The sequence below is a fragment of the Trichogramma pretiosum genome, unplaced genomic scaffold (genome assembly GCF_000599845.2).
Source record: "Trichogramma pretiosum strain Unisexual culture from Peru unplaced genomic scaffold, Tpre_2.0 scaffold25, whole genome shotgun sequence".
In the NCBI taxonomy this organism is placed as follows: Eukaryota; Metazoa; Arthropoda; class Insecta; order Hymenoptera; family Trichogrammatidae; genus Trichogramma; species Trichogramma pretiosum.
The window spans coordinates 844,539-860,942 of record NW_019641621.1 but is presented as its reverse complement, the minus strand read 5'-3'; the positions used below and the strand labels follow the sequence as shown (position 1 = coordinate 860,942).

The 16,404-nt window shown below is 43.8% G+C and overlaps 3 protein-coding genes across 3 annotated transcripts; 2 read left to right on the top strand and 1 right to left on the bottom strand.

Moving 5' to 3' along the window:
- The first annotated feature begins 2,232 nt into the window (after positions 1-2,232).
- LOC111693643 lies at positions 2,233-3,375 on the top strand. The gene has a single exon (XM_023458880.1). It carries the CDS (start codon positions 2,233-2,235, stop codon positions 3,373-3,375), a length of 1,143 nt encoding a protein of 380 aa, XP_023314648.1.
- Positions 3,376-7,847: 4,472 nt separating this feature from the next.
- Positions 7,848-9,185, top strand: LOC106654052 (uncharacterized protein F54H12.2-like). Its single transcript, XM_014373740.2, has one exon. It carries the CDS (start codon positions 7,848-7,850, stop codon positions 9,183-9,185), a length of 1,338 nt encoding a protein of 445 aa, XP_014229226.2.
- Positions 9,186-14,717: 5,532 nt separating this feature from the next.
- Positions 14,718-16,196, bottom strand: LOC111693642. The gene is made up of 2 exons (XM_023458879.1): positions 15,939-16,196; positions 14,718-15,881 (listed from the first exon to the last, which is right to left on the bottom strand). Exons 1-2 carry the CDS (start codon positions 16,194-16,196, stop codon positions 14,718-14,720), a joined length of 1,422 nt encoding a protein of 473 aa, XP_023314647.1.
- Positions 16,197-16,404: the final 208 nt, after the last annotated feature.

Below are 16,404 nucleotides of genomic sequence, written 5' to 3'. Positions count from 1 at the left end.
TATCTATCGTATCGTGACGATATAACCGCAGAAGCTAAAAAGAAGTGGGAAAAAGTCAGAGACGGGCGTTATAGTCATCAGCGTGAATTAGCTTTGCAGCTCGTGCGAGACGCGTGCGTTACAATGGACGGGCGGGGTGCTGGTTACGACGAAATCGTGCAGTTTCAAACGCACTACGATAAGAAAAAAATTAGTATCGTGGCTTTTGACAAAATAACATATGGGGATGGATCGAATCCTTTTTTCGACGGTAGAAAACCTGGCAATGATAAGGTCATCCATCTTTTGTACGACGGACGTGAAAAGCATTTTGACGCTATAATAAACCCTGTAGGTGTCGTGAAAGATCCATATTTTTGTACTTTTTGTAATATTCGTTATAGGAGTATAAATTCTCACGTTTGCGAGAAAATTTGCGACGCGTGCTTTCAGCAAGGAAAATGCGATTCTTCGGCTGAAAAAATAAAATGCGAAAAATGCTATCGTTACTTTTACGGTGTAAATTGCCTAGCGAAACATACCGTCAAAAATAAAAAATACTCGTTATGCGATACTGTAAAAATTTGTCAGCAATGTTTCACTGTTATCAACACCCTTCGAGCTTCTCACGAATGCGGTGTACATTATTGCGAGCATTGTAAAACGAAGCACAGTCCGAATGAATTGTGCTTTATGCAGCCGATAAAGGAGACCGATCGAAATAATTATAAATATTTGTATATTTTTTTCGATTTCGAGACTCGTCAGGATACAGCGTACAAAAACCACCCCTCGACTACTCAACACATTCCTACCCTGTGTGTCGCGAATCAAGTTTGCACCGATTGTTTACAAAACGACGAAATGAAAAACATGTGCGGTACCTGTGGTATTCGCGAATACGTATTTCAAATCGACCCCGTTGGCCAGCTGTTGGATATCGCTATACGTGAAAAAACAAAATTTAAAAAAATCCTGTTACTCTCGCATAACGGAGGGTCATATGACATCCAATTTTTATTGAAAAGACTGCTAGAGCAAACGAATTTAAATCGTCCACCGAGTGTAATTCTTAACGGCCGTAACATAATTTTATTGCAGTACGGTCGCACCGTTTTTATAGATAGCCTTAATTATTTTCACATGAAATTGTCGTCTCTACCTACTGCATTCGGCTTACCCGCGAGTTCAAAAAAAGGATATTTTCCACACTTTTTCAATACACTAGAAAATAAAAACTATATCGGGCCGATGCCTGATGCTTCTTTTTACGGACTCGAGACAATGTCGACCGACGAGCGAGAAAATTTTTTAGCTTGGTACGAAACAGCGCGTGAACAGATTTTCGATATACGTAAAGAAGAAATCGAGTACTGCAAGATGGACGTGGAAATATTGCGACGAGCCTGTTTAGAATTTCGTAAAATAATGCTAGATCTCGCGGGGGTCGATCCGTTCGTACAAGCCACGACCATAGCTTCGGCTTGCTCTTACATGTTTAGAAAAAAATATTTAAAAGAAAACACTATAGCTTTGATCCCTCCAGCTGGCTATAGGCGTTGCGATACGCACTCGCAGATCGCTATTGAATGGCTGCTACTTTGCGAACACGAGCTCGGGCGTGAAATCATCCATGCAGGGCGTTCGCGCGAGCATTGTCTTATCGAGGGCTATAGGGTGGATGGTTATCTAGGGCCGACCGAAGGGAGCCCTAGAGGGACCGTGTTTGAGTTTCAAGGATGTTATTTTCACGGTTGTGTAAAATGCCACCCCTCGGGTCGCGATAGAGTAATGTTTAATAATAGGACGCTCAACGAATCTTACGAGCGGACAAAAGTCAAAATTGACCGTTTGAAAGCCCTTGGTTATACCGTGCGGCAAATTTGGGAATGCGAATTCGAAAAAATAAAGCGAAATGTCCCGGGCGTTTCGGAGATTATCGACAATCACCCTCTTACATCCAATATAAAGCTCAATCCGCGCGATAGTTTTTTCGGCGGCAGAACCGAGAATTTTGCGACTCATTACGATGTTAAACCGGGCGAAAAGATAAGATACATAGATGTATGCTCTCTGTATCCGTACGTATGCAAGTATGGTAAATATCCTCGTGGTCATCCAATCATATACGTAGGCGAAGAGTGCTCTCAGTTAACGGGTGGCGACGCGAATAATTTGGCGAACGTCGAAGGGCTCGTAAAGTGTAAAATTCTTCCTCCCCGAGACTTGTACATTCCTGTCATACCGGTCAAAATGAATTCTCGCCTCATGTTCGCGCTCTGTAGAAGCTGCTGCGCCGAGTCGATAAAGGGCGACTGCCCTCACGAAGACGTAGAAGATCGCGCATTCTCAGGTACGTGGGTGGCTGATGAATTACGTAAGGCCATTCAAAAAGGTTACAAAATTTTGAATTTGTACGTTGTGTGGCAGTATGAAATTATTCAATACGATAAAAGTAAAAATTCAAAGGGCCTTTTTACAGAGTACATCGATACGTTTTTAAAATTTAAACAAGAGGCGAGCGGCTGGCCCGCGTGGTGCGAGAGCGAAAACGACAAAATTCGATATATTTCCGAGTACAAGGCTGCCGAAAATATTTCTCTGGACCCTGATAAGGTCGCAAAGAATCCAGCCCTTCGCGCTTTCTCTAAATTAGCTCTCGTATCATTTTGGGGAAAGTTCTCACAACGACCTTGTTTATTAAGTACCACCCTTATAAAGACTCGCAAAGATTTGCTCGAGTTATTAACGAGTCCTGACAAAGAGACGCACGACATCGTTTTACTTTCGGACGAGACGATATACGCGCAGTGGAAGTACAAGGAAGAGGCCGAAAACGCGACCTGTTATACAAATGTAGTAATTGCTGCTTATACCACAGCTCAAGCACGATTGGTTCTTTATGAATATTTGGAAAAGTTGGATAGACGCGTTCTGTATTGCGATACTGACTCTGTAATTTATACCTCTGCAGCGGGCGAATACGAACCTCCCCTCGGTACAGCTCTTGGCGCGATGACCGATGAGCTAGAATCGTACGGTAAAGATACGTATATTCGATCGTTCGTCTCAGGTGGGCCAAAATTTTACGCGTACGAGGCCGTTACACCCTGTACGGGAGAGCTTCATCGTTGTTGCAAAATTAAAGGAATCAGTCTCAATCACGAAAATTCTAAAAAAATTAATTACGAGAGCGTTAAACGAATGATTCTCAGGATGTACGACGACGAGTGCGAGGACAATAGCATAACCGTTGACTTTAGAGCTATAAGACGTACAAAGACTCACGATATTGTATCTAGAGACGAAAGTAAACGATGTTGTCCTGTGTTAAAAAAAAGGCGCTTCATCGATAGCGCGCTTTCGTTGCCTTTTGGTTTCAAAGACTCTCTGTAATTGCTATACACCTCGCTTCAATAAAGAATTGTTTTCACCATAAAGAATCATTTTTTGTCATTTTCATCCCCCTGCGTTCCCTTCACCCCCCTCGCGTTTTTGCGGCCCCGCGCGCTTCTTTCCTTCGCGTTTTTTTCTCCGCGCCTCCTCGCGTTTTGATTTCGCCGCCGCCGCCGCCGCCGCCGCCGCCCCCGCGCGAAGGGGAGCCGCGTGAAGGGAAAAGGGCGCGAAGGGGAAGGGCCGGGGAGCCGCGTAAAGGGAAAGGGTCGCAGTCGTCGCGATGCAGCTCGAGCATCCGTTTACCTGCTGCGTTTGCGGTCCCTCCTGCAGCGGGAAGTCCGTTTGGGTCAGCCGTTTTTTAAAACACCTAGACAAGATGTGCAACGCGCGATTCGACAGAATATTATTCTATTACGGCGAGTGGCAGGATAGCTACCGCGCGAGCAATCTACCCATCGAGTTTCGCGAAGGTTTACCTCAGCCCGAAGATTATTCGCGCGACAACGAGAAGAAAAAATTGATAATTCTCGACGATCTCATGCGCGAGTCTTCCAACGCCGATGTACTTGATTTATTTACCAAAGGGAGCCACCACAAAAATCTGAGCGTGATTTTCTTGACGCAAAACGTCTTTCATCAGGGAAAAGGCCAGCGCGATATAAGTCTCAACACAAAGTACATCGTGTTGTTTAAAAATCCGCGCGACAGAGCTCAAATACGGCATCTGGCACAGCAGGTCTTCCCGGAAGACCCGAAATTTCTCGTCGAAGCGTACACGGATGCTACGCGCGAGCCGCACTCTTATCTGTTTCTCGACCTCACGCAGTCTACGCCGGACGAGCTAAGATTTCGATCGTGTATCTTTCCCGACGACGATAAGAATTACGCGTACGTTTCGAAGAAAACCAAGATACCGTATAAATGAGCAGTGCATCGTGTTGCGAGGGCAGTATCGAATGAGCAATGTCCAAGTGCGTTCCTTGCGTGAATAAAAGGCACGCCGCATTATTGACGGCGCTCGTTCACAGCGACTCTAAACAACGTCTCGCATTGCTTAAAAACGCCGACGACTCGTTCGTTCGTTGTATTTGCGAGTGCGCGCTGAACGTTCTGCGCGGAAACGTGCCCGTAAAAAATAAAAACAAATTGCGCAAGCACAGGTCGATATTGCGTAAGCTGATAAAACCCGGCAAAGACTGGAGTAAGAAGAAGCGCGTAATAGTGCAGACCGGTGGAGCTTTCCTCCCTAGTTTGCTCGCACCTATTATAGGCGGCTTGATAGCGCGATTGATAAAACGATAATGGAGCGCGGCAAAAAAATGATCGTGCTACCCGAAGATACGTACGAGCGTCTGCGAGCCCCGGCCACCCCTGCCGCTTCACCTACCCCTGTCGCTTCACCTGTCGAGGGTAGCATGCAGACACCCGGTGATAATCTCTCGAGGCTCGACGCCTCGCTTTACAAGATCATGCATTCGAGCACCGACGAGTACGAAAAATGTAAAAATTATTTACAGACGCTTCGGCGCTACTTGTTTTTTGCTCGTAAGGAGCAGATGGCTGACGAGGACGAACCTTCCGATGACGAGCTCGCGAAGCCTATGCCAGTGTCCGAAATCATAGCCTCTTTGCCAAAAGCTCAGAGGCGCGACGCAAATTTATTATTGAATCATTTGCTCTCCTCGAATAGAATCAAGTGGGATAACGCCGGTGTCGTCAAGATCGATAACGCTGTGATAAATAACTCGAGTATCGCCGATCTGATACAGCGCGTGCTAAAAAAATCGGCTACCGCGTTTTTCGAGCCTTCGTCGCCCGCTGGACAATTGGAGATAACTCGTCTGCTAAAAGACACGGAAACCCCCCTCAAATTAATTAAAAACCCGTTCATGGCTCAACTCTTTGATCGATCTAAAAATAGACAGCAGCTTGCTCCCCGCGTAACCGGTAATAAAAGTAAAACACAGCCCCGCGACGACGCAGTCCTTTCAAAAGTTCCCCGCGTAGCGGTGCTAGAAAATCTCGCTTTACACGACAGACGTCGCCTACGCCCGCGTGCTCGTGCCGGAGAGCAGCAGGGTGGCTCGCGGTGGTTGAAGCTCGCTTAATAATCATGGAGTTGGAAAAGCAGTATTACGACCCGTCCAACGAGGCTGGCTTCGCAGGTGCTCGTCGACTTTTAAAGGTTAACGCTAAAAATCAAGCTCTCGACGAGAAATCGCGCGAAAAAATTTTACGCTGGCTCGATGCTCAAGACGCGTATACGCTGCACAGGCCAGCGAGACGCAAATTTCCGCGCCTGCGCTACGATGTCACAAACATCGACGATGTCTGGGAGTGCGATTTGATGCAACTCACAACGATTAAAAAGGACAATGACGGCTATTGCTACTTGCTTGTCGTCGTAGACGTACTTAGCAAGTACGCGTGGGTGGAGCCTTTGCGCGACAAAAGCGGTGCCACGGTTTTGCAAGCGTTCAAAAAAATTTTAGCCGATAAAAGATCTCCGCAGCTGCTTCAATCGGACAAAGGATCGGAGTTTCGCGGTGAAGCGTTTCAAAAATATTTAAAAGAGCGGGGTATAAACTTTAGATTCGTTAGAAACCCCGATGTCAAGGCCGCTGTGGTGGAGAGATTGAATCGTACGTTACGCGAGCGTATTTGGAGATATTTGACGTACTCGAATTCCAAAAGATACATAGACGTTATTCGCGATATAGTAACGGCATACAACAACTCGGTACATAGCTCTACGAAAATGCGCCCGAGCGAAGTCACGCTCGACGATGTACCGATCGTTCGTGAAAATTTGCTGAAGCGCTCCAGACAGCAGAGCGCAAATCGTAAAAAACAGCCGAAAAAACCAAAGTACAACGTAGGCGCTCACGTGAGAATCAGTCGTTATAAAGCCACGTTCGAGAAAGGATATTCGAGTAATTTTACCGAAGAAATATTCCGAATCAAGCGCGTAACCCTTCGCCAGGAAATTCACACGTACATTCTCGAGGATTTAAACGGCGAAGAAATCGACGGTTTTTTCTACGCGGAAGAATTGGCTCGCGTGAGCGACGAGCGTCTTACGGACGAGCGATTCAAAATCGAAAAAGTCATTCGCACGAGGGGTAGCGGGGCCCGCAAACAAGCCTATGTCAAGTGGAGCGGCTATCCAGACTCTTTCAATCAGTGGATTAAATATTCCGAATTAACGAGCGTATAAACAATGGAGACGCTCGACGATTTTTACCTAATATTACCGAGCAACAGCAGCATGGCTTATTTTTCCGATAACGCGATATCGCATTTTACAACGCAGCTGCCGAAAGAGATTAGATTGAGCGGTGACAATTGGTCTGTCGGGCTTGTAGAAATTCACGTACCCAATACGATCGAGCACGTCAGCGACGAGGAAGCAGCCTATTCGTTCGATAATTCAAGAGGTAACGTTTTACATCGCTTCAAGTCGGGCAACTTTCAAAGCCTCGAAGACTTGATAAAGTCTATCAACGATTCGCCGGATTTTTCAGAGCATCTCGAAATCGCGCCATCGCTCATCCGATCCGGCTATTACTGCATCGAGCGCATATGCTCGTGTACAAGAGATCACGAAGTAATTTTTCATAACAAAATACTGGACGTTCTCGGTTTTGAACGAGCACCTCGCATGATTTTATCGCCAACTAGCAACCGTGTTATCGAGGCAACTCGTCCAGCATCGCTCGTATTACCGGTCAACGATCAGCTGTACGTCTATTGCGACGTTTGCCTTCCCTCATTCGTCGGCGATACTCAATCCTCTCTTCTGCGTATAGTCACGCTCGACACTTCGAAAACGTCGTTTGGGCGTAGCATCGTTCGATATTTCGCTCCGCCTCATTACGTCCCGGTCCTGCATCGCAATTTTCAAACGATATCGCTCGATATAAGAACGTCTCACGGCCTTAACCCCCCATTCACGTCCGGGACTCTCCTCTGTACGTTACACTTTAAAAATAACAATTAAACATGTCGATGTACCTCTACTACTACAACGATCAAGTAGGCGGGGGCATTCGCAACATCTACGTAGGAGCGCCAAGACAACGTGGAAAAGGGGTGGGGGCCTGGTTGGGCGGCTTATTTAGAACGATTATACCATACATCAAGAGTGGGGCGAAAGCCGTAGGCAAAGAAGCCGCAAGAGCGGGAGTTCAGATTTTAAGCGATATATCGCGTGGTGATATGTCCTTGCACGAATCCGTGCGCGCGCGCTCCAGAGAATCCGGGCGGAAGCTCGCTAAGAAAGCGGGCGAAAAATTAAGTAATATCATGAAGGGTCGTGGGTATAAAGTACGACGTAAAACCCGCAGCGGTCAGTCGAAGAAGAAACGTTCTTCGGTGCGGAGGATTAAAAATAAGACGATCAGGCGTAAAAAACCCAACAAGAGAAAAAGAAAAAATAATAAAAAACGCGACGTTTCAGATATATTTTCATAATGGCATTTCTGCATTCGCACTCCTCCGAGTGTATGACGAGCTCGCTCGATCTATTCAGTCTACCACCCACTCAAACCTCGATCGAGAGCAGTAACTATGTACATTTCAAGCCTATATCGTCTCTCTCCGGAGATAATGACGCGCCGATCGAATTTGTCGTTCCTGCGGCAAGCGACTACTACTTGGACTTGGCTCATACGATGCTACATGTCAAGGTTAAAATTGGGCCTCTACAGGATGTCGCGGCTGATAATCGTCAAGTAGGCCCCGTGAATAACTTCCTTCATAGCATTTTTTCGCAAGTCGAAATTTTCTTCAACCAGAAGCTGGTGTCATCGAGCAATAGTTTATACCCGTACCGAGCCTATATCGAGACTCTGTTAAACTACAACAACGATGCAAAAGGCTCGCATTTAACGGGGAGTTTGTGGTACGTGGATCAGACCGGTAGATTCGAGGCTGCACCCCAAGAAAGAAACCCGGATCAAATGAATGCGGGTCTCGTGCAAAGACAATCGTTCACGATCGATTCAAGGCCAGTCGATATGATCGGCCACTTACACTGCGATGTCTTTAATCAGGATAAAATGCTAATAAACGGTGTCGAAATGCGCGTCCGCATGGTAAGAAGCAAGGATGCGTTTTGTCTAATGGACTCAACGGCTGATGGTAGATTTAGAGTTAACATCGAAGAGGCCACCCTTGTCGTGAGACGAGCAAAAATTTCCCCGGGCGTCTTGTTGGCTCACGCAAACACGTTGGCTCAAAGCACCGTAAAAATGCCTTTAACAAGAGTGGAAATAAAATCATTTACACTGCCGGCGGGTATATTGAATACGACCATAGACAATCTCACCCTCGCACAAATCCCAAAGCGCGTTATCTTAGGGCTCGTGGACAATCGCGGGTTCAACGGAAATCGAGCTTTCAACCCGTTTAATTTCCAACATTTCGACTTGAATTATTTAACTCTGTATGTCGACGGTGTTCAGGTTCCTAGCAAAGCTTTACAACCGCGCTTTGGTAATTCACCCCTATACATAGAGGCTTTTCAGTCATTATTCACGGGCACGGGTATACATTATCAGAACGAGGGGAACGGTATCAATCGAACAACATATCCGGCAGGTCATTTTTTGACGGCGTTTGACTTGACGGCTGACTTTTCGGCTAATCTCTGCACTCACTGGAATTTAGTGCGCACAGGGTCGCTGCGTTTGGAATTGGGCTTTGAAAATGCTCTTGTTGCAACTGTGAACTGTATAGTATTTCTCGAATACGACAACATCATCGAGATCGATAGCAATCGCTCAATAGTGACAGACTTCTCGACTTGAGGCTCCTATAAAAAAAATCGACTCTACAAAAAAAATCGCATCATTCGCTCAATATCTCTTCGATACAAGCGCGATACCAAACGGCAGCGAGTTATGTTTCATGAACGGGGAGTAGGAGGAACAGTAAAACGCCCAGCGCGTAAGTCCGTCACCGCCTCTCGTGCCTCGTATATAAAGGCGACTCTACGCGTCATTCATCCATTATACGACGAGTAACGCAAAATGGATTATATAATTGACTTGCAGGGGTACGTATGCCCTGACGGAAAGTTTTTACCTAAAGAAATCGCCGTGGTTTCGTTGCTGCTGCATTCGGCATCGAGCTGGATAATATCTCCGCCCGACGATTACCTCAACTACAGCGCTGAAGTAAGAAAGTGCATCGAGTTATACTCACAAAGAGTGCACGGTATTCAGTGGACGGAGGGAAGTGTGTGCGCTGATAAATTGTACGAACATCTAAAAAATATTCTGCTATCGGCGAATAATATTTATATCTACGTCGATTCGCCATCGAAGGTACAATTTTTAGAAAACCTTTTGGGCCGTAAGGTTGTGAACTTGTGCCAGTATCTCTGCCCAACCTCGTCGATATTAATGAGAGAGTTTGATTTTAAAACAACCTGTCTAGAGCATATGCTAAAAAGTGAAGTAAGACTAAGTCGTGAATTTCAGTGCGCTCTGAATAACTGCCGTTTGTATAAAAGGTGGCTTATACAAGTGACGCGCGATCATATTAGACCGCGCAATGAGATCGAGAGCGACACGGTCTACGCTGCGCTAAGAAATCATCTTCGTCAAAACAACGAGGACGCTGTGCTCGAGCTATCATCCGACGACGACGAGCCTGAAGAATTTTTCGGTATCAACGCCGTCGACCTGAATCCACCTGAGAGAGCAAGATTTTTCGACGATCGACCTGATGCAGCACCGCCTGATAGATTAATTCGCTAGTGTGCATAATAACAAAAAAAATGAATACGCGCGAAATCGAGCGTGCTTTAAGCGGTATAGACTGTAATTCCGTTGGTGTGTATGCGGCTGATAGGGTGCCACATAATGTATCGCTACCCGCGTGCTTGGTTATGAATTGCGATACAAGTGAGAAACCCGGTTCCCATTGGACCGCATTGTATATCAATAAATATGCATCGGGGATATATTTTGACTCTTTTGGATTACCTCCGACCAATACACACCATAAAGAGCGCATACACAGAATTTGTAAAAAAATAATATACAACTATAAAAGCCTTCAAAGTCTTGACTCTGCTGTATGCGGCGAATACTGTATTTTCTTTCTATATCATATAAGCAGAAATAACAATTTGAACGAATTTCTTAATTATTTTACCTCTGATACTCGTCGAAATGATGACATAGTACGAACATTTTATAAGAAATTAATTAACAAAAAGCAGAAAAAACATAATGTAAAAATGTTTTTAAATGAGAATAACATTGGATACGGCGTTCAGAATTGTAGACCAAAAATGTAATTTTTTTATATACAAATTAATAAATTTCAAACAAAATAAAAAACATATAAATATGATATGCAAATTTTATTATTTATAAAAAAAACCTTCCACAACGATGGCTATTTTCGAGCAATGCTTTTTAACGTCAGATTCATTTTTTACTTCATTTTTTCATAAAAAAAATCTGTGCAATTTACGATCGGTTCAAGTAAATGATTCTCAAAAAAAAAAAATATCTCATTTCCAGCATAGTATTAATTGCAGCAACACTACAAACTCCGTCGATAATTGCAACAGTTCAATGATTTCCAAAATTCAATTTTAGCATCGTATTAACAGCAGCGTCAGTGCACATTCATTTAATAATATGCTACGTGGGCGGATATCATTCAACGGTTTTTTCGGCCAACTTCATATAGATTGCAAAACAAAAATCAGCTCATATCAAATTCGTTCGAGCACGGCTAAATGATTCGCGCCGATGGAAAAATCCTATGGACAGTTCCGGCATCATATTAATTGCAACGTAAAAATCACTTCGTGTTAAATTCATTTGATAATCGAGTAAATGATTCAAGGAGATGACATTCTTCGGGCGGCATCATATTAATTTGCGGTACGGCGAATAATCGATAAAAAATATTCCTGGTACCAAAGGCCCTCGTTATCGCGGGTCGCGTTACATTTTTTCCGTGCGCAAAAATCACGTGAACAATTTCAAAGTTGTTATTCGATCATTTCTTTCATTGCTTGTCCCGCAGGAAGAGCCGTATTTATATCTCAGCATATCTAATTTGCATTCCAAGAGAAGCGCTCGAGTCAAATATTACCGCACACACATCCTGAGGTACCCTTTGTTAAATATAAGATAACTGGAGCTTCGTTGTTCTGTCAACGATGGGTAGGGTGGGGATACCTCTTATATATAATAACGATCCGAAGCATCGGCTAGTCATTTAAGTTTCACACTTGAAAGTACGCGCTTAGTTCTTCGACGTAAAGAAATAAAGTTCCTTTTCTGTCAAGATGTCTGGTAAAAAATCAATTGAATCGTGTGTTCTCCTTCGATCTACTACCTACCCTTTAAACGCCTCGTGTACAAAGGTGGGTACGGTCGGTCTGGAATTCCGAAATGGGGCATACAAACCGGCGGTGCAGATATCAAACGCTCAAAATCTATACAAAGGAATAGTGCTCGATCGCGACGCGTGGGAAATGATTCGTAGCAATATACATAAAATGATAGTGTATACCTACGGATTTTCTCAAGATGATCAAGTCGCATACACGCCTGAAAGAGCAGAAATAAACGGATACGCGCTCGAATATACCACTGCGTACAAATTAAAAACAGTGCAGCTTACGCGTAAAATATTCGAGCCTCTACCGGGAAAATGCGTGAACATGCTCAAAAATATCGACAACAAAGCAACAGCTTCAGAGGAAACTGTTAAGCGTAAGTAAATTTCTGTTCTATATACGATTTTACCTTTTTTTATATTACAAATATTATCATTATCGCAGTAGAGACAGCAAACGAGGTATCATCCCCAACCTTGCCCGACGACCCCAAGAACGCGATTCCCGGTGCGATGCAGATTGATGACGCATCTAACGATACAAGTAAGTTTCAATTTTTTTATGATTAAAAACTAATAAAAAAAATAATTAAATTAATATTTAAAAATTTATTCCAGAACGCAAATCTCCATTGCCGCTTGAATCTAACACCAAGAATATCAAAAAACGTGCTGTCCTAGAGAGCAGAGATGAGTGCGGCCCCTTCCGCGATATACCGCCTCAGTTTCAAACGGAGGAAATTGAAAACCCTATAAGAAGCTCGCTGTCGATCTGGAAAGGTATGGAGGAAAATATCGACGAGTCAAAAGCCGTAAAACATGTAGACGTTATCATACCTTTAACGTTGCAAAGCATCTTTTTGCAAGGTGCAACAATCAGGGGGTTAAACAATATAATTAACGCCATAAATAAACAATTTGATAATTTGGAACGTTTAGCTACATTTTATACGCGTATACTTAATTGGGTTGCTGTTTATAATTATGAAATACTTATAAAAGAAACTCCAGAGCATCAAATGCTTATATTAAATAATTGTGTAAATTTTAAAGCATTTTACAAATTTCATATGTCAGGCATTAATAGAATTGTAGCATCTAGATTGATGAACGAAAAAGATATGCCTAATGATATGGGCAATGTGTATGAAATTTTTCTAGAAGAAATCCGCGCTTTCGGCTTAGATCATGTAGTGCATCATATACGCGAGCGATATGCATTGCGAAAAAGCCAAGTAGATTTAAGTAAGAAAAAATAAATTTTGTTCGACATCTTATAAAAAATTATTCACATACGCGACCACTGCTCAAATAAATATGTATAAGAAAACACTTGGTCGACATATTATAATAACTTTTTTCAGAATATAATTATTTACTGCTCAATCATAAAAAATTTTTATTTATTTCTACCCTACTTTCCACAATTATCCCCAAACTAAAAAAAAATAACGCCAGTAGTACATTTTGACAATAATATTAAACTTTTTATTGAAAATTTGCATTTACATTGTAAAACATTCTGATATTCATTTTTTAAAAGTCGTCATTCTTTCTTTATTATCTACACTGCATGACGGAGCATACGGCAGAAAATAGGTTCGTACTTTCATTTCTTCCTTTCTGGCGGCTTCTTTTGCAACGATTTTATTCCAATCTTCGCTCATATTTTTACTTCTCCATACTTCTCTCACTGATGCGTGCTTCGCGACTCTTTGAGATGTGTACTTATCCCATTCGGCTGAATCATTTTTATAATTCCATACTTGCTTAGTTGCTTGCTGGCCATAGTTTTGACGCGGCGGTGAATCATTATCGAAGCCATAATTCGTGTTGCCTGTTTTACCACTCGATTGATTATTACCCATCCTCTCAACGGAGATTATCGGTATGAGCAGGATTATGTTCCACGGTAAATACCGTTTTCGTATATTTAATATTTGTTTTATCCGGAGCCGGGCTTGTTTTTTCACGACTACACGTTTGTTCCGCACTGTACTTTAATTGCGAGGGTTCCAATAAGCAAGTTCGCTCTTCTTTCGAACCTCTGATTGTTGGTTTAAATTTAAACATCCTCGTGTCGCGATCCAAATGATGATCGAAAATTTGAAAACCACTATTTATACTTTTTTTTAAAATAATAAGAGAGGGGATATTATACAGCATCTCGCGCCTTTTACGCAATAATTTAGCGTTTAAAATAAGTATATTTTCTACTTTCCACAAAAGGGTTAGTGCTATACTTTAAACCATTTCCCGTATGATCTCTGACAACAACAATTTGACTTTTCGGATTTCCATACTGCGATATTTTTGCAAATAATTTTTCCTTAGCTTCTCTAGAAAGCGATAAATTACTGGCCTGATACATTTTTTTCCGATTTTTAAAATAACAATTTTAAAAATTTGGAAAAATAATAACAGAATTCTCCAAATGATATAAAGCTTTTAGCTTGCACTACAACGTACAAAAATACTATACATGCGCTCGAATGGGCACCCGTAATTAAGCCTTGTCGGCAACAGATCGTTTATGCGTACTACGATCGATATGTACCGCGATCGATAAAGCAGATCTCTGTATGTGCATTGGTAAGTGTGTACTGGCATATAGGTAACTATTGCAATACATACGTTAAAAGAGCACATATCTTAAAACAGCGGGACTGTGTGAGTCTAGAGCTGGTCAGATCCATTGTATGACATCTCTTGAGTGGTGACGCGGTCAAGGCACTAGCCTACCACCCAGACGACCCGAGTTCGAATCCCGGCTCGGGTCCAGCTTTTTTCGGATTTTTTTACAGTGTGCGGGCGTGTGTGTGTGTGTGTGTGTGTGTGTGTGTGTTGTAAAGAGCATAGTCGGGACTGTGTGAGTGTGTGTATGTATAACTATAGCGAGGTATACGTTATAACTTTACTTATAAAGGGAGGTAGAGTGGGGGAGACGTCTGTCCCGCTATAGAGCTCCATTACTACTCATATGCGTCTACTTCTTTCTTCTTCAAAGCTTGATCTGTTGAAGCAGGCCAATTGGAGCTCGCCGAGCCAAGCCAAGCTGGTCCCGTCCACCACAACTCAAATGTAGACGCCTGAGCAGGCGTGAGTCCCCTAGTAGCACAATCTGCCGCATTATCCTCCGACACGACATGATGCCAAACTGCCTCTGGGAAAGCTGAATTTATCTCGCTGACTCTGTTCGCTACGAATGTTTGCCAACGCGATGGGTGACTGTTTAGCCAATCCAGTACAACTTTAGAATCGCACCAGAAATGAATCTGTTCCGGTTGCGTATCCATGTTTTCCAAGACCTGTTTAGTCAACTTGACCAAAAGAGCAGCCCCACACAGCTCCAACCGAGGCAGAGTCTCCAGCTTTACTGGGGCGACCTTTGTTTTTGCCATAATTAATGTCGCCTTTTTTCCTGGGATCACCATATAGACCGCCGCAGCGTAGGCTCGCTTTGAGGCATCCGAGAAACCATGCAGTGTCCAAGCACCAACTTCAGGCCCGCCGAACCATCGTGGAATTCTAATCTTCGAAACATCCTTCAGCGACTCACGAAATCGCTGCCACCTGAGGGAAATCTCACCCTCGAGAGGGGTGTCCCAATCAAGTTTTTCAATCCAGAGATCCTGAAGTAAGATTTTTGCCGTGATTATCACCGGAGCCAGCCATCCTAATGGGTCAAAAAGCTTTGCCACGTCGGAGAGTATGTTCCTCTTGGTGATCACTTGTGGCATCGGAGCTAGCGAGGATACAAACAAAAATTCGTCGCTCCGTGGGCACCACTTCAGGCCCAGCGTCGACACCACGTCCTCCAATTCGACAGAAACTTTTTCGCCGTTGTCTGTAGCAATATCACGCAGCAGCACAGCCTCGTTGGCCGACCACTTGCCAAGCTCCATACCAGCGGTCATCATCATTTTTATAAGTTGATTTCGGCGATCGATTGTTTCATCAATCGCATCTCCTCCACCGAACAAGTCGTCGACGTACACCCGGTGATCCAATAAACGAGCTCCCTCTGGGTATCGTTCACGCTCATCCGCTGCAAGCTGCTGAAGGACTCTGAGAGCCAAAAACGGAGCCGGGGCGGTGCCGTATGTTACTGTAAGCGCTCTATAATCCTGTACCGGCTGTGATTTTGTTGAGCGCCAAAGTATGCGCTAGTAATCGGTATCGTCTGGGTGCACCAATATTTGTCGAAACATCTTGACGATGTCCGTGACGAAGACAAATCTGAAGAGACGCCACCGGGAAATCACTGACGTGACGTCCTTTTGCAGTTTTGGGCCGGTCAACAAAGTCTCGTTGAGCGATACTCGGTTCGCAGCCTTCTGCGAAGCATTGAAAACGACTCTGATCTTGTCCGAATTCTCCGATTTAAACACTCCATGGTGCGGCAGATAAAAGCTCGGAGCCGAGATCTGAGTCGGCGGCACGAGCTCCATGTGTTTCAACTGCAAATACTCTCTCATAAAATTATTATAAGACAAGGATAGTCGGGGACTTTCATAATTCGTCTCTCCATTCGAAAGAGACACGACAGGGCTATATCTCTCGAGCATTCAAATCTAGTCTTGGCCGCAAACGGCAACCGGACTACGAACCTGCCCTCCGAGTTTCTTGACGTAGTCTTGACGAAGTAGTCTTCACAAA